We start from the raw sequence: 18836 nt of genomic DNA, 5'->3' as shown, positions 1-18836 counted from the left end.
TTTTTCTTCGGTTTATTCGTAATTAATGCATGACAGCAATGTTATCACCCAATATCAAAGGAATCTTAGAGTATTTCAATACATTATAACGCAGATTACATAATTGATTATAGTGATATATATATGTATATATATATATATATATATATATATATATATATATATATAAACTAGATTAACTAGATTGTAAAAATTTCTTGTGCGGAAAAAGAAGTGTATATTATTAAAGAATTCGGAACAGGATATGTCGTTTAAAGAATACGAGTGCTGAAATTTACACTTGCGATTCTAGCAATCGCCAGATGCTGACGACCATTCTCGTCGACATCAAACATGCATTATATTATGCCTATACATTATTAATAATTAGTATAATATACAACTTCACATTCACACAATTTATGGATATTGTGCTGAATGTCGATAATCCTAGTGATTTTACTAATATTGTATATACAATGTTAGCTATGATTATTGCGTGCTAAAATATTCAATCTGTGAATGAATTACGAAGATTTTGTAGAATTTAAAATCTGACTGAAGGAATGTTTAAAACAGTGTAACACTTGCCGAAAAAAATCAAAATTTTGACGAAATTTTGACAAAATAATACAGTAAGTAAGTTCAAGATTATCTCTTAATTTATTAAATCATATTTTGATTTATTAAATTATGGCTTGGTTTTTAACACTTGTATGAAATATTAAATATAAATGTGAATAAAATAAATATAAAATAAACATAAAATAAATATAAAAATAAATATGAAAATCTTACAGATACAATAATTACAATATTAATTTTTGAATATAAAATATTTAGAAAATAATATATACCTTATTCCATGGAATTTTTTGCATAAATTAAGCTAATATAATTAATAAAACTTTTTATCTATTCTTAAATTATTATTATTAATACTTTATGTATTATTTATGTGTATTAATTAGTTTTCTATGTTGAAAGATACATTCTTTTATTATATAATTATTATAAAATATTTATTATAAAATAAAATAAACTTCTGGCTTTCGAATTAAAGATAAAATTATTTTTTTTTTAGGAACAACGCAATGTATTATGCTATTTTGATCATGGTCACTTGCGTAGGCCATGTCATGGTATCATTACTGACAAATTTCAAAAAAGGAATTAACATTTAAAGGCTGGGTACCATATGATTATTCGTGATATTTTGATATTATCGTGATATACGTGATATTTTGTCTCACATATATTCGTCAATATGTAGGCGTATTATCTGCATCTCTTATTAATGTTGTTTGTGGCAGTCTCATTATTAGTTTGTTAGTACATCTGTGTTGTGAGATTACGATTTTATATCGTTTAAAAGGTATCGTAAATGATCAGAATACTGTGCGTGACTGTGTACGTCAATATCATCACATAATCAAGTTAGTTTTGCGAAAAATGCTATTAGACTTAATTTTAGATTAAAATATAAATATAAATATATATAAAATATAAATATGTATAAATCGATATGTTTAATATAGAAATAGGTAATTCAAGTATTATATTCAGATGGACTTTCAATTTCTACTGTTTAATATAAAAAATTCTTTCTGCAGATACGCATACGCGATGAACGCAAAATTCGCAAGAATAATCGCGAGTCAATTTATAACAAGTATATTTGTAATGTGCTCGAATTTGTATCAATTAAGTAAAAACTACATTGAATGCAAATTTTATTGCATTATTTGCATATACCTTTTGTGTACTTGTACAAATTTTCATCTATTGTTGGTTTGGAAATAATCTTAAAGTGATGGTATGCATATTTATATCATCCAAATTATTTTAAACATACATATATATTAGAATTATTGTGGCAAAAAGCTTAACAAGTAAAATATTTAATGTTAATGATGTTAAAATATATTAATGAATTTTTTGCAGAGTCTTCAACTGGTCAATAGTATTTTCGAAATGGAATGGATAACGTTGGACAATAAAATCAAAAAAGCCTTTTGATAATTATGAATCATGCAATGCTATTGAGTTTTTTAGTGCACGCATTCTTAATATAAATCTTAACTCTTTTGAAGTGGTTAGTATAAAATGTAATATATATTAATTTATTTTCTCTAATTAATAAAATTTTTACTTTTTATTTATTAATATTTCCAAGAAAAATATTACTATAATATTTGCATTATAATTAATATCCATCATAATTAATAATTAATAACGAGATGCAGAACAATGATATACATATATAAATCTTAATTCTATATATTTTAATTCTATATTATTTTCCTACTTATATAGATTCTAAAAAAATTCTTATTCACAATTGCAGTTGCATAAAAGTATTCTGCATATAATTTGCTAACACAAATACAGGAATAATAGTACAAAAGCAAATGTAAAAGATTGCTACATTGGTATAATTCATTAAATCTATGTATAAGTATATGCTAACAAATACAAAAAGACGTAAGAAATAGTTGCACATCCAGATAAAATGTGAAAAAATATTTTAATTCTTTTAATGTCTTTTTTATTTTGTATTAATGTTACGTGCCGACGTAAGACATGGTTGCCGACATACTTACGAAGAGTTTGACGGGTCCGAAGCATCGCAAATGCTTGAACCCGTTAGGATTGATTTCTTAGTTCCTGCACAACGATGGGGAATGTTGAAGCTCAAGTTTTCCGCGCTCATACGTTGAGCGTGAATCGCGCTATGACTCCACGATGTAAATCGTGAGATGTCGCGATTTATCTCTCTACCTCTATCTTACTGTATTCCTCGTTATTATTTTTCTCATCGGGTCCATCGGGCTGTACTTTTCGCTACGTGTGTGGACTTTTCAATATAATAAACTCAGCGTAAAGATTACACGAATCATTATCGTTTTTTTCCTGGCACATCCTTCTCCTCGACAAATTATGTACCTTTAAAGTTACTCTCTTGCTCTATTAGGTTATGTGAATTAAAATTAATATTAAACGATATGATTTAAAATATAAACAATAATAAATAATTTTTGTATATCCAGTAACATTTAGATATAATGCGGATTATTCACAACATTTCATATTCAATTGACAAATTTTTGAAAAATTAATTTTCTTTTTCACTGTATTACAACAATACAACTTTATTTTTCTCTAAATATGGAAATAAAAATAGTACATTTTTTGTAATAAAAATTGCACTTAAAAATAATCACATTTTTTAAAAAAAGGTACACAATTATATTGTACTGTATAGAATGCATAAAGCATAAGCATTATCGAAATTTAGACGTTGCTCAGTTCCCCTTTTTTTCTGTTCGACTAATCTTATATAGTGTATTTTTAAGACTGCTCCCTACTCAACTATATTGTATGTAGGAGTCAATAAGCCGTTTCTCAAGCCAAAGGTAACAAATGATACATATCTTACATATCAGAAAATGACATACAGAGACGATTATTTATATTTCATTGGACTAGTGGTACAGAATATATTCTCCCTTCTGGGCTATATTAGAATTTTCTTTGTATCTAGATACAGAAATGAAAGTAGCATTTTTCTTCTTTTATTTAATAAAAGTTGCTAGAAGTAATTTTAATAGTTATCTAGTAGCATAGGTATTATTTTAAAAACGTATTCTAAAGTTATAGATATTAAATATGCAAAGAAAGAGAGGAAATACCATTGACAAGAAATATTATCACGGTAAAATAGAATATCTATAGATATTCATCGGTGTACTCTCTTGAAACTTGAAACTGTGTTATATGATCCTTTTTATCATGTGATAGAAATTCTGTCAAATTAAAGTAAGAGACATATCGTTGTGAATACTGTTTAAAGATTTCTATTAATACTATATTAATACTATAATTAATACTATTAATACTATAGAGAGTTGGAAATATATATAATAATATATTTGTGCATATATTTTTTATTTCTTCTTAACAAACAAGAATTAAGAATGCATGTTTTAAAACTGACGCGTACAATCATTACAATCGCTGGATGCTTTCGACCACTTTCGTGGACATCTTCGTTTAAACGGATAATTTACAATATCTACAGATTATATATAATTAGTATGTTATATACGTTCTCATTATCACAATTTATGGACATTGTATTAAATGTTAAGAATCCTGATGATTTCACTGATACTTTAAATATGATGTTGACTTCATCTGCTGCAAGCTGTAAGATATTCATTATATGGTTAAATTATAAGAATATTACGGCGTTAATTAACTATCTTATCGAAGAGCCGTTTAAACCTTTAGACTTGGGTGAGATAAAAATTCGACGACAATATGATAAAATAATAAGGTAAGTATACTTTTTATTTAATAATCTTTTGTCTTTTATCAATTTTTATTCTATTATAGATATTTTTTTATTTTTTTATTTTAATATTGTACATATAGAGTGTCGAAATGCTGAAGTAATGAAGTAATGAAGACAATTAAAAATCTATATAATTACGTTATGATATACTTTAAATTTTCAATCCAAAAATTCTATTACCATATTTCGAAACGCATTCGAAATTCTGTAGTTATACCTTTAAAAAATATATTTAAAATTATGATTTCACTTAGAAATTAATTTTTGTTTTATTATTTAGGATATTTAAGAATGTGTAAAATAAATTTGTAAATAATTTGATAAGAAATTAATTTAAAATTAAATTACATTTAATTATCAATAATATTATTAAAAAGTAATATTTTACTATTACAAAAAATAAACATTATTTTATGCCAAGTTTTCAAATATAATAATTTCTTAAATTATCTTCTTAGGAACAATACGTTACGTTATACGAGTTTGGTTGGAACAACATGTTTATTTATGTCCTTAGTGTCGTTGTTTACTGACTTTAGACACAAGAAATTAACATATAGAGAATGGGTGCCATATAATTATTCATCTTATATGACTTATTCTTTAACGTACGCTCAGCAAATGATAAGCTCAATGCACTGTGCTTGTGTAAATATCGGTTGTGATACTCTCTTATGTGGATTCTTAATGCACATATGTTGTCAGATCGAGATATTGGAATATCGTCTAAAGAAAGTCCTGAATAATCAATTTACTCTGGGTTATTGCGTACGCCATCACAATCGAATTTTTGAGTTAGTTACTATATTAATGTTATAAACTTATTTAGCATTTTGTATTCTGTTAGAAGTATTATTTAACAAAACTATATGATTAAAGTCATATTCTCCTTTTTATTTTTTTATCCCTATTTTCACTATTGTAATAAATTTGGAATTTTAAAGCAATAAAATAAAAATAATTAAAATGCTTTAAAGAAATTTTATATAAAAATATTATATCACACATTATTATTATCAGTTTCTACTATTATTGCAATTATAAGTATTTCTATGCTTTATTAATATGTTAATTTGTTAATTTAGCATGTATAATTTTATTCATAATTTGTAAATTAATCGAAAAATAATGACAGAATGTATTTATTAATTATGACAGTATAATTGTTCTTGTTAAATCTTATTTATCAGTAATAATAATATAATTGCTTTTATAATATCTTGATATACAAATATTACAAAATTGAAAACTTAATTGCAGGTATGCACAGATGGTGAATATGAGATTTACAAAAATAGTCGGATTTCAATTTATAGCAAGTACGATGGTGATTTGCTCCAATTTATATCAATTAACCAAGTCGACTTTGAGCGCAAATCATGTTACATTAATTATGTATACAAGCTGTATGCTGACACAAATATTTATTTATTGCTGGTTTGGAAACAAAGTCAGATCAAAGGTATATGTAATAAAATAGATCATTAGAAATCATAAATAATATATTTTACATATTATTCTGCAGAGCCTTCAACTAACGGCAAATATTTTTCAAATGGAATGGCCAATTTTGAACAATACTGTTAAAAAAGGCCTTATAATAATTATGAAACGTGCAATAATACCCATTGAAATTTCTACTATATATATTTTGACCATAAATTTGGACTCTTTTGTAGCAGTTAGTATAAAAAAATTTATCTTAATTGAGTAATGCAATAATTAATTCAAATAGGTCTTTAATAAACTACCAGTATTTATAATTTTCATGATATGATAAAAATTTCTTTATTAAATTGTTTACTTATATGTTTAAGCAGTCTAGAAATATGCTAATATTAATTATTATTTTTTATATATAAATATTATCACATTTTTAATAATTTTAAATGCTTTCTTATCATTTCAGTTACTTAAAACATCATATTCTGTTTACAATTTATTGATGCGAGTACAGTAATATTAGAAATAGGAAAATATGTAGTACAATATTACTTAAATAACAAAATGATTTTCCCATTTATTTTATGTATAGTGTAAAAGAAAAAGATAATTGTTATCGACAAAAATCTTAATATTTTATATTTATTTTATTTAAAATAAATGTTATATATATATACTTAACATTGATTTTTATATTTCAAACTTATTATATATCAGAAAAAAATATAAAGAAAAAGTTAAAATTTGATGTTAGCAATTGTTCAATTTTGTATATTTTAATAAAATACAGGTTTATATTTTTATATTTTTAAATAAATTGATATAAAGTAAGAAACATGCATATATTCAATAAAATGTTTTTATAACTTTACTTTAATAATTTTATATGTAGAATTATTAGAGAAACGGTAAAAAATAGTGTTATTAAAGAAAAAGATGAAGAAGATTATAGTTTACTACTGTATGTTTACTTAGTATATGCAGATAATACAATACTTCCTTGCTTGTTTATGTTGCATGTAGGAATCAATATCAAGATTGGATCAAAATAAAAAAGATAAATAAAATATCTTATATACGGATAACAGATACATCAGATAGACATAATTGTATTGCGTTGCACATAAAATAATATTATAAAAATTTAGCTGTTGCTAAGTTTCTTGATTTGTTTTTTCTACCTATTTGACAGTAATCTTATAAAGTATATTTTTAATATGGACTGCTTCCTACTGAATTATATTGCGTATGTAGAAATCAATACTGAGCAATATGCTCGATATTCTCTCTTTGTCTCTAGATAAAGATAATAAATAAAATATGTAACTAATATGTCGATAAATAACATGTAAGGCGATTATTCATAACTCATACGTTCTTAGTAAACTATTGGTAAAGAATGCATTCTCTCTTTTCAGTTACATTAGAATTTCCTCTAGATTTAGATATAGAAATAAAAGTAGCATTTTTCATTTAATAAAAGTTGCAGATAGAAGTAATTTTAATCAGCTATCATTTATATGTTTTTGAAACGTAATATTGGAGACGTATTATTGCAAATTTTGTACTACAAAGATACAGATATTAAATATGCAAAAGAAGAGAGGGAATATCATTGACAAGAAATATTGTCTCTGTAGAATAGTATTGAATGTCTATAGATATTCATCGTTTCACCCTCTTGAAACAATATTATATGATTTTTTTTTATCATGTGATAGAAATTTTAAGTCAAGTTAAAGATAGAGACATATATTGTTGCGAATCTTTTAAAAATTTTTATCACAACTAATATCACAGAAAGTTGACAATATATATTCAAATACACATAATCAAATATTTGCATATATATCTTTTTTATTTTTTCTTAATTAAACAAGAATTAAAAATGCATATTTTAAAATTGACGCGTACAATCGTTATAATCACTGGATGTTTTCGACCACTTTCGTGGACATCCTTGTTTAAACGGACAATTTATAATATCTATAGATTATATGTAATTAGTATGTTATACACATCCTCAATGTCACAATTTATGGACATTATTCTGAACGTTGATAATCCTGATGATTTTACTGATAATTTAAATATGATGTTGACTATGTCTGCTTCATGCTACAAAATGTTTATTGTATGGCTAAACTATGAAAACATTGTGACGTTAATTAACTGTCTTATCGAAGAACCGTTTAAGCCATTAGATTTGAGTGAAATGAAAATTCGGCGGCAATATGATAAAATAATACGGTAAATATATCTTTGCACTTAATGGTATTTTATTTTACACTATCCTACTATAAATATCTTTTTTATTTTTTGTTTTTTTATTTTAATATTGTACACATCAAGTGTTTGCGGAAATGTGTTGAGTAATGAAAAAGATTGAAAATTTATATATTTATATCACGATACGGTCAGAGTTTTCAATACCGTCAGCACATTTTGAAAGACATCCATAATTGGCTCAATTTATAAAAAACATATTTAAGGTCATGATATGACTTAAAAATTCATTTTTATTATCTAGATTTTAGGATTATTTGAAAATTTTTGCGGAATAAAATCATTATTTAATAATAAATTAATTAAAAATAAAATTAAACTTAATCATCAATCATCAAATATTATTAAAAAGTGATACATTACTATTACAGAAATGAATACATAATTATTTTATTTAATCATGTATTTATTTTTACATATTTAAATATTTCATATCAAAGTTTATAATATTAGTTTTAAATATAATAATTTCTTAAATCACTTTCTAGGAACAACACGTTACGTTATATGACTTTGGTTGGAATATCATGTTCACTCAATGCTGTGGTATCGTTTTTAACTGACTTCAAAAACAGAAGATTAACATACAGAGAATGGGTGCCATATAATTATTCGTCTTACATGACTTATTGTTTAACCTACGCTCAACAAATGATAACCACATTTCACAGCGCTAGTGTAAATGTCGCTTGCGATACTCTTCTGTGTGGACTCATAATGCATATATGTTGCCAGATCGAAATTTTGGAATATCGTCTAAAGAAAATCCTAAATAATCAGCTTACTTTGGATTATTGCGTACGCCATCACAATCGGATTTTTGAGTTAGTTAACATATCTTTTAACACATTTTTTAAAATTTATATATCATTTAGCATTACTCTTATAAATATTATTTAACAATCGTGTGATTACAGTTATTTTTTCTTTCTCAAATTTCTTATCCCTTATTTTAACTATTGCAAAAAATCTAAAATTTTAGGTAAAGAATTATTAAGATATTGTGAAAAAAAGGTTTAAGATACATATTCCTATTATTATTTTCTACTTTTATTGCTATAATAAATATTTTTATTAGCACTTTGTTAATGTATTATTAATTTAATCTGTATAATTTCATTCATAATTTTTAAAGTACGAAAAATAATTATAAAGTATATTTATCAGTTGTAATGACTGTGTGTAAATTTTGTTTATTTGATATACAAGTATTACAGCATTCTGAACTAAAAAATTAATTACAGGTATACGCGAATGGTTAATATAAGATTTACAAAAATAATCGGATTTCAATTTATGGCAAGTACAATGGTAATTTGCTCCAATTTGTATCAACTGACTAAATCGGCTTTGAGCGTAAATCATATTCCATTAATTATATATACAAGTTGTATGTTGACGCAAATATTTATTTATTGTTGGTTTGGAAACAAAGTCAGATCAAAGGTATATCTAAAATAGGTCATTAGAAATCATATGTAAGACATTTTACATATTATTATTCTGCAGAGTCTTCAACTAATGGACAATATTTTTCAAATGGAATGGACAGCTTTGAATAATGCTGTTAAAAAAAGTCTCATTATAATTATGAAACGTGCAATGATACCAATTGAAATTTCTACTATATATATCTTAACTATAAATTTGGACTCTTTTGTAGCAGTTAGTACAAAAAAATTTATCTTAATGTAGTTATGTACAATAATCTTTCCAAATAATTGTTTATAAACTGTCAATATTTATAATTTTAATTATATTTATACTATAAAAATTGCTTTATTAAATAAGCTTTATTAAATAAATTGCTTTATTAAATGTTTGTTTGTAATTATATTTAAAAACAATTTAGAAATTTAATAATATAAATTATTATGTATTTATATATAAATTTTATCATGTATAATAATCTTAAATAACGTTTTATCATTTCAGTTGCTCAAAACATCATATTCTGTTTATAATTTATTGCGGGTACAGTAATATTAGAAATAAAAATACATACGTGATATTTCTTAACAAAATAATTTTCCTATTTATTTTGTGTAATTATAAAAAAAATATAATGAGATTACATTGTCGAATATAATTCTAACGTTTTATATTTTGTTATGCCACTCGGACACGAGGGGGATTCTAATCCCAGCGGGGAGGTGTTTCTTTTGGGAAGTGCCAGGAGGACAGCCGATATACAGGAGCAGGATGTGGAAGAATACTGTTTCTGTCTTCACTGACTACACTTCACTTTTATATTATAAAACCGTTTATTTAAAAGAATACTTATGTATATCGTTAGTTTACAACTTAACTCGGAACTCAACGCGAACCTCAATGGTCGGCGGACGTTTACAGATGGACGTTTACTTCACTTGTGAGACGGACGCAATTTTACGGGCAGACGCTATTTGCGGACAGACCGCCTTATCCACCTTCGCTTCCCTTTTATCGGTGCTCGTGCTCGTATACGCGGTTTTGCGGCCTTGGCGTATCCTCGTGTTTTCAGTCAGTGTTTCGACACGGTGTTATCGCGTGTCAGCGTCCTTACCTGATTACGTAGTGTAATCGGCTTGGCGCTCATTATTCTTCTTTTAATTAAGTTAAAATATAATATGTGTTTTTTAATAATATAGTAATGTTACTGAAAATCAAATATATCGCACGATGCTGTTCAGTGTTGCGCCACTCGCAACAGCTTATTTTATTTAAAATGTTATATATATATATATATATATATATATATATATATACTTGGTATAGATTTTTTTTTTCATTTCAGAATGTTATTATGTTAGAAAAAATATGAAAAAAGAAGTTAAAATCTGATATTAGCATCCAATTTGCATATTTTAATAAAATACATTCAGATTTTATATTTTTTTATATTTTCTATATTTTTTATATTTTTATATTTTTTTTTATATTTTCTAATAAATTTATGTAAAATAAAAAAACACACGCACAAATCTTTAATAATTTTTATAATTTTACTTTAATTTTTATATGAGTTATTAAAAAAATAAGAAAAGAATCATAGAAGAAAAAGAAGACTGTAGTTTATTAAAATATATACAGAAAATCGATGTTAATAATTTAAATTCTTTTAAAATTAATTTCCAACTAAATTCATTTCTAATTAAATTCTTTTATTCTAAATTCTATATAATTACAGTCTTGACATGACATGAGCATGTACCTTTAATGCGACTCCTTTGCTTGTTTATGTTGCATAAAAGAATCAATATCAGAATGTCGAAGCAAAGAAGATTACAAAATAAAATATTTTATATATCAATAAGAAACATATATCAAACAAATATACATCAATATTGTCGACGTTTGCATCTCATACCTTATTGATAAATCTTTGGAGAATATTTTTCCTTTTTTTGCTGTATAGTAACTCTATTGTTTATCTCTATATAATAATAATATTATAGCTTCTGTCTAACAAAAATTGCGCAGTATTAATTTTCTACCAATTATTTTACGGAAATATTACATTAAAGACAATTGTTTGTAAATTTAATATAATAAAGAAGCAGATATTACATATGCAGAAGCAGGTAGAATGTTATTAGATAGTAAGAATATTATGAATCTATAAACATTCTATAGTGCATCTTTGGCGTTATGTTATCTCATCATACTTTTTGTACGGAGATTCTATCAAGCTAAAGTTCCTGAGAATAATGAATATTGTTCAAAGATTGTCATAATTAGTAATAAAATTGATAATATGCTTTTTAATTAAATTCTATCATATGTATTGCCTCTTTGATTCTTTTTAATTTAATTAGTTCTAATATAATGCATGTTTTAAAATTTTCATATAAGATTATTATGGTCGTTGAATGCTTTCCGTGGACATCTTTGTTTAAACGAACAGTTTATAATATCTACAGATTATATGTATTTAGTATGTTATACATATTCGTAATTTATGAACATTGTTCTGACAATCCTGATGACTTTACTAATAATTTAAATATGATGTTGACTTCGTCTGCTGTAAAATGTTTATCATGTGATTAAACTATGAGAACATAGAAGCACTAATTAACTCTCTTATCGAAGAGCCGTTTAAACCATTGTAGATTTAAGTAAAATGAAAATTCGACGACGATATGATAAAATAATAAGTAATAATAATAAGTAATAATAAGTAATAATAAGTAATAATATAACGATAAATATATTTCAAATTAAAAATAGCTTTTAAATTTTTGTTGAACATCATGCTGTTTTTAATTTAATTTTAATATTATTAATATTATTAATATATTTATATTATGTACTTTTTATAAATGTATTTAAAATATATTAAATAATTTTAAAAATAATATTTAAATTATGAAAAAATTGCAAATAGAAAGTTATGTATATTTTAAGAATAAATTAATTCTTAATTTATAATAATTTCTTAATTTATAATAAAATAAAATTTAATTAAATTATTATTAAATTATAATATATTATCTGCTATAAAGAATAATACAGATTTCCTCAAAAATATTTCAAATTATAGCTAACCTTAGAAGTATAATATGAATATAATTTCTTTAATTACTTTCTAGGAACAACACATTACGTTATACGTTACGTTATAATTTTGATTAAAACAACATGCACGTTTGATGTTATTGTTGATTTTAAATATAGAAAATTAACGTATAGAGAATGGATATCATGATTATTCATCTTATATGGCATTTTGTTTTATATATGCTCTACAAATGTTAAGTGCATGTCATTGCGCTATTGTCGCAATAGATGCTCTTATATGCGGATTCTTAATGCACATTTGTTGTCAAATCTTGGAATATCGCCTGAAGAAAATTTTAAACAATCAAATCACTATGGGTTACTGCATACGCCATCGTAATCGAATTTTTGAGTTAGTTATCATATTTTAAAGCTAGAAAATTATATATGTATATCATTCAGTTGCTACGTATGAATTATTTAGAATTTTGATGAAAGTCGTATATTTTCTTAATATAAAAACTGTATGATTCCACAGAGTTTGTAATAGTACACCGCTTGTATGCAGATAAAACGATCAAAAGTCCTCTAAGGAAGTCCTCGACGAGAGAAAAGTCCTCTGTCATTTTTGCAATTAGTAATGAGTTATTAAGTGTAAAAATTGCAAAATAATAAAGGACTTTTCTGCTCAGTTTGATCCTGCTTTATCTGTATACAAGCGGTGTACCTGATTATTAGAAATCAGACACTCTATATAATAAATTTATATAATTTATTTATTAAAAAAATTTAAGATATTCTGTTATGCCAAAATAAAGTGCATTGTAAAATTTTCAAAATATATTTTATCATTATCGTTTGAATGTAATTGTTTAAATTGTTTATAGACTTTTTGTTCCAAATATTTTTATTAGCGTTTTATTATGCATTTATCTATTAATTAGTCCACTCATGTATCATGACTTTTAGTACTACAGTCATAATTTATTTATCGTTTATAAACTTTATTTGTTCGGTATAGCTCGGAATACCTTTAAAATCAGAAGTTTAATTTCAGGTTTGCACAGATGATAAATATACAGATGGTAGAATTTATAAAAATAATTGGATTCCAGTTTATGGCAAGTATGATGGTAATTTGCTCTAATTTTATTTCAATTGACCAAATCGACTTTGAACGTAAATCAAATCCATTAATTATGTATACAAGCTGTATGCTGACACAAATATTTATTACTGTTGATTTGGAAACAAAGTCAAATCAACGGTATATACATACATACACACACACATATATATATATATATATATATATATATATATATATATATATATATATAATTAAATCAGTCATTAAAAAAATCTATGAATATGATATTTTACGTATTATTCTGCAGAGTCTCGAATTAACAGATTTTTCAAATGGAGTGGTCAATTTTGAATAATCATGTTAAAAGAAATTTGTTGATAATCATGAAACGTGCAATGATACCCATTGAAATTTCTACTGTATATCTTGACTATAAATTTGGATTCTTTTGTAGCGGTCAATATAAAAACATTTATTTTAATATATAAAATTTTAATAAAAACAAGTATAATATTTAAAATGTTATTATTGTTTATAATATTATAATATTGATAAAAAAGTTGTATTAACAAATAATAATATAAATTTATCACTTTTGTAAATTTGAGTATATTGTTATTTATCTATTTATAAATATTAATGTATTTATAATAAATTCTTTTTTTATGATAATTATATATTATGTTTTTAAAAATATGTTATAATATATTATAACATATTTTGTTATATTTAAATATCTTTTATTATTTCAGTTACTTAAAACATCATATTCTGTTTATAATTTATTGATGCGGATGCAAGAATAAGAATAGAAAGTTAAGTGAAATAAAACATGTCTTTGATTAAGTGCATAATAATTCTAATAAGTTGCATAATAAATTCTAAATAATTCTAATAAGATAATTGTTAGATATAGATAACACTGTTTAATAGTTGTAAAAATATATGTATATATATGTATGACACTGTTTTTCTATATTTTATAAGTGTTTTGATATATATTATTAAAAAAACAAAGGTTACAAAATTTATATATCAAGATATATTTAATATATCAAGTGTCAAATGCTTTTATTTTTACAATAAATATTATTGCATAAATTTTTTATTACAATAATGAATAATAAAATAATTATTAAAATAGAAATTCTATGAAAAATATTTTTGTCTAAAATTATAAGATTTTATAAAATTATAAGTTTTTCATAAATCAGATTTTCAGAATTTCAATAATATTATAACTATTATTACAATACTATTATAACTATTTATTACATAAAACTTAAGAGATCTTCTTTGTAAAAGTATTTTCTTTATTCTCTTTATATTCAACAAGACATAGCAAATTCAAGAAAAATTCATCCCAAATATAGTATCACAACATCATACATAATAATATTATAGATAAGACGAAATGTGATGCAGCTTGTAACAGCACATAATAATGTCTATGGATAATATTAACATATAGGTGAGTCGCGTTGTTACCTGAAATTTGAGAAATTCATTTTTCACCATATAGGACAATCTTGCTATATTGTCGATAAATAAGATATTTCGTAATACAGACGGAAAAAAAAGACAAAGAAAAAATTGTATCAAGCATCTTGAAAATACTACACGGCTATTGATCTATGAATGATAATTTGAAGAATATATTTTTCTATATCTATACTACATATCTGGTTTCTTCTTTTATTCAATTTTTCTTCGCAAAAATAACAGTACATTACGCAATTTCATAATAAAAATATTATTTCGTAAGAATGTCACTTTTCAATTCATGAGAATATTATTTCATAAGAGAGACAATCGTAAGCTCTCTGTTATTATGATAATGACATAGATACTTCATATGAAGAGGGATTGGACGAATATCGTTATTGAATTGAGAGACTATAGACATTATGATATTGTTGTTCCCTTTCCTATAACATCGTTTAACTTGTCACATAACGTACAACGAATATTTGATCCAAAGTTTCGAAGTTTCAATAAATTGTTTAAACAAGTCGTTCAAAATTTTCGTAAGTTTAATGAGTAAAACAAAAGAATATTTTAAATAAATGTTGTAATATTGTTGTAATAATAGAAATTAGATTTTTTACTACTTTTTATTTATTTATTTTATTACTATTAATAAATCTTTATATTCGTATTAATATTCGTATAATTATTGTCATACATGGGTATAATACAACTAGCTAGCAATTACAGAGATAAACAAATTAATATCTTTTAATAAAATATTTCTCAATAATATTGTAAATATCATGCACGCATATACAATTGAAAAGCCGATCTATTAACGGTACATTATCATAATAACTAAAGCTCGTAGTAAATAAGTGAATACATTAATCAAAACAGTGATTGATGTTGGGCAAGTGGATGTTGAAAAGTGATGTTGGAAAGAAAAGCGAAATGCCTGTGTTGAAATTTACGCTCACGGTTTTAGCGGTCGCAGGATGTTGGCGACCAACATCGTGGACATCGTTGTTTAGACATATAATATATAATGCTTACACAGCGTCGATAATTTTAATATTGTACATATTTGCAATAACCCAAATCATGGAGATGGTGTTGAATGCCGATGACAGTGACACATTTGGCGACGCCTTGTTCAATGCCCTAATTTCGCTTCTGGCGTGCTATAAGGCAATTATTATACGAATAAATCATGATAATATTACAATATTAATTGATAATCTCATTGAAAAGCCATTCAAACCGATGGATATAGATGAAAATATTATTCGAGAGAAATTTGATAAGAGAGTAACGTAAGTTATTTTTTTATCTACAATCTAATCTATATATAAGTGTGTATTATTTTGTATGTTTTATATAATACGTATTGTTTATATATGTATTACGTTTCATAACGTAATAATTTTAATTGTATACATTTAACATTTTAATATTACTATAATAACGCTACATTAACGTAGTTGTCATAGAATAATATTTTAATCATAATAACTATAAAATAATAATAATAAAACTTTCCTAAATAAATAAATATTTTATGATTTTCATTTTATAGAAATAATACATTATGTTATATAATTCTCGTCTTGATAACTGCCTCTTATATGATTTTAATTTCATTATTCACGGATCTCAAGAATGGGACTTTAATGTACAGAGCATGGTTACCGTTTGACTACTCAATATCTTCGCTATTTTATCTCGCATATACTCATCAGATAATGGCTTTAATATGTATCGGTCTTGTCCATCCTACATGTGACAACTTAATTTGTGGATTATTGTTACACATTTGCTGCCAGATCGAGATTTTAGAGCACCGTTTATCAAACATCGCGAATAATCGAGGAAATCTGCGCGATTGTGTACGACACCACATACGTATATTTGAGTAAGTTTTTTGACTCTAAAATACTACATGTTTTTTTGAAACAAATATATTCTTATCACCTCTTTCATTCTTAACGCCGGCTATAGTCGGCATCCATATGGTGAATCATGAATACTGGCGCCGTCTCTAGTCGACGATCAGATAATAATAATTCTGCGATAATAATAATCCATAGTGAATCTTTTGATTTTATTAATATATATCGGGTTAATTACGCATTAAAAATAGATTTTATATTTTTTTCCGTTCGTCAGTGTAATATTTATACAACACAACAACAACAACAACAACAACAATAATAAGGAAGTGTTATAATAAAAAATCGTTTTTTTACATATTTCACTTTATCTACATAATATTATCTCTTCGCACATTTCATTCTATCTACGCAAAATATAAATATTCGCGACGGATTGCTCTATACAGAGAAATCATACTCGCAGTCACATGTTCCATAAAGGAAGGGTTAATCTCTCTCTTTCTTTTGATATAAGTTGAATAATATCTAATTTTTTAATTTTTTTCAATTTTTTCTACAATCCATATTTTCAATTGAAAATTATAATTTACATAAAAAAATTAAATTAGTAGCAAATTTTGTGCGCAGCACATTTTGTGCAATTTATTTGTATTCTTCTTAAATATATGCTCTAAAAATGCATAAAATAAATGAATTTAAAGAAAAAGCTTAGTGTTTTAGAATTTAGGATTAAACAATTCCATTATTTCTATAATAGAATTATTAGATTTATAAAAATTATTAGATTTATAAAAATAATTACTGTGTTTATTAAATAACATAAATAATATATACAATAACTATAGTTAAATGTATGTAAATTCATTGACTAAAAATTCGGTCGATAAATTGAAAATGTTTTTTTATAATCTTAGATATGCATATATGCTAAACGATATATTTGGCAAAATAATTCCTGGTGAGTTCTTGATGATCATAGTGGTAATGTGCTACAACTTGATTCATATGGCTTTCAAATCGTCCAGCACTATTTCTTATATAGAGGATATTATGGTTGTGGCGAGCACCATGGCACCGATTTTTTATTACTGCTGGTTTGGCAATGAAATCAAATTAAAGGTAATTATAACTAATAGGTATAATAACTAATCTTTGTTTCATAGTTATATCAACCAATTTATTATTAAAAAAAAATTATATAACTAATATTATATTTAATAGTACAAGCAGAAAAAAATATATGTAAGAAAATAATATAATATATAATTTAAATTATATCATAATGTATAATATATATATATATATAATTTATTATAATTTTATGTATAGAGTCTGCAATTATCAGAGAGTATTTTTAAAATGGAATGGACGATATTTAGCAACAATATAAAGAAAGGTCTTTTAATGATTATGAATCGCGCAACAATACCAATCGAATTTACCAGCGCAGATATTATACCAGTAAATCTTGATTCTTTTGTAACGGTTTGTATGGCAAATTAATTTTTTCTATGTAATAAACATACAATTTGCTTAATAAATTCATCATTAATTGTATTATTACTTAGGTACTTAAAACATCATATTCGCTTTTTAATGTGTTAATACAATCGCGGAAATAGATAATAAGATAATACAAGAGTGAAAATTGTTATTTTGCAATATTGTTATATTTATATTTTCAATACTGAGAATAATTAATTAATGCCAATAAAAAGCTTTTGAGAAAAAATATTACAAAATTGTTAAAGTATATTAAATAATAATTAGTAGAGAAATGATTAAATAAGCTAAGATATAAGTAAATTATAGATGATTGTCTACAATAAATGTA

The 18836-nt window shown here is 24.3% G+C and overlaps 3 protein-coding genes and 1 pseudogene across 3 annotated transcripts; all 4 read left to right on the top strand.

The window, feature by feature from the left end:
• The first annotated feature begins 38 nt into the window (after window positions 1-38).
• On the top strand, window positions 39-3202 carry LOC148936649 (putative odorant receptor 85d; annotated as a pseudogene).
• A 586-nt stretch (window positions 3203-3788) lies between these two features.
• Window positions 3789-6609, top strand: LOC105429293 (4-vinylanisole receptor-like). Its single transcript, XM_089077150.1, has 4 exons — window positions 3789-4318; window positions 4795-5130; window positions 5597-5798; window positions 5862-6609. The coding sequence occupies exons 1-4, from the start codon at window positions 3957-3959 to the stop codon at window positions 6048-6050; spliced, it is 1089 nt and encodes a 362-aa protein (XP_088933276.1). The 5' UTR covers window positions 3789-3956; the 3' UTR covers window positions 6051-6609.
• A 1052-nt stretch (window positions 6610-7661) lies between these two features.
• Window positions 7662-9760, top strand: LOC112552784 (odorant receptor 46a-like). Its single transcript, XM_089076063.1, is given in 3 exon segments — window positions 7662-8029; window positions 8554-8889; window positions 9310-9760. Coding segments are annotated over 3 exon segments (1149 nt in total). The 5' UTR covers window positions 7662-7667.
• Window positions 9761-15999: 6239 nt separating this feature from the next.
• LOC112552785 (odorant receptor 43a-like) lies at window positions 16000-18836 on the top strand. The gene is made up of 5 exons (XM_089077148.1): window positions 16000-16423; window positions 16687-17022; window positions 17917-18121; window positions 18332-18487; window positions 18571-18836. Exons 1-5 carry the CDS (start codon window positions 16014-16016, stop codon window positions 18622-18624), a joined length of 1161 nt encoding a protein of 386 aa, XP_088933274.1. The 5' UTR covers window positions 16000-16013; the 3' UTR covers window positions 18625-18836.

The sequence above is a fragment of the Pogonomyrmex barbatus genome, unplaced genomic scaffold (assembly GCF_055798465.1).
Source record: "Pogonomyrmex barbatus isolate J1 unplaced genomic scaffold, ASM5579846v1 scaffold2, whole genome shotgun sequence".
NCBI classification, from domain to species: Eukaryota; Metazoa; Arthropoda; class Insecta; order Hymenoptera; family Formicidae; genus Pogonomyrmex; species Pogonomyrmex barbatus.
The sequence above is the reverse complement of the archived record's forward strand: the minus strand, read 5'-3'. Positions and strand labels throughout refer to the sequence as shown.

Excerpts from the sequence above, each read along its gene's own strand:
- LOC105429293 (XM_089077150.1), top strand. The coding sequence starts at position 3,957 with ATGCATGTTTTAAAACTGACGCGTACAATCATTACAATCGCTGGATGC. Across the intron at positions 4,319-4,794 it reads CAATATGATAAAATAATAAG|GAACAATACGTTACGTTATA; the intron begins GTAAGTATACTT and ends TTATCTTCTTAG. Across the intron at positions 5,131-5,596 it reads CATCACAATCGAATTTTTGA|GTATGCACAGATGGTGAATA; the intron begins GTTAGTTACTAT and ends ACTTAATTGCAG.
- LOC112552785 (XM_089077148.1), top strand. The coding sequence starts at position 16,014 with ATGTTGGGCAAGTGGATGTTGAAAAGTGATGTTGGAAAGAAAAGCGAA. Across the intron at positions 17,023-17,916 it reads CACCACATACGTATATTTGA|ATATGCATATATGCTAAACG; the intron begins GTAAGTTTTTTG and ends TTATAATCTTAG. Across the intron at positions 18,122-18,331 it reads GCAATGAAATCAAATTAAAG|AGTCTGCAATTATCAGAGAG; the intron begins GTAATTATAACT and ends TTTTATGTATAG.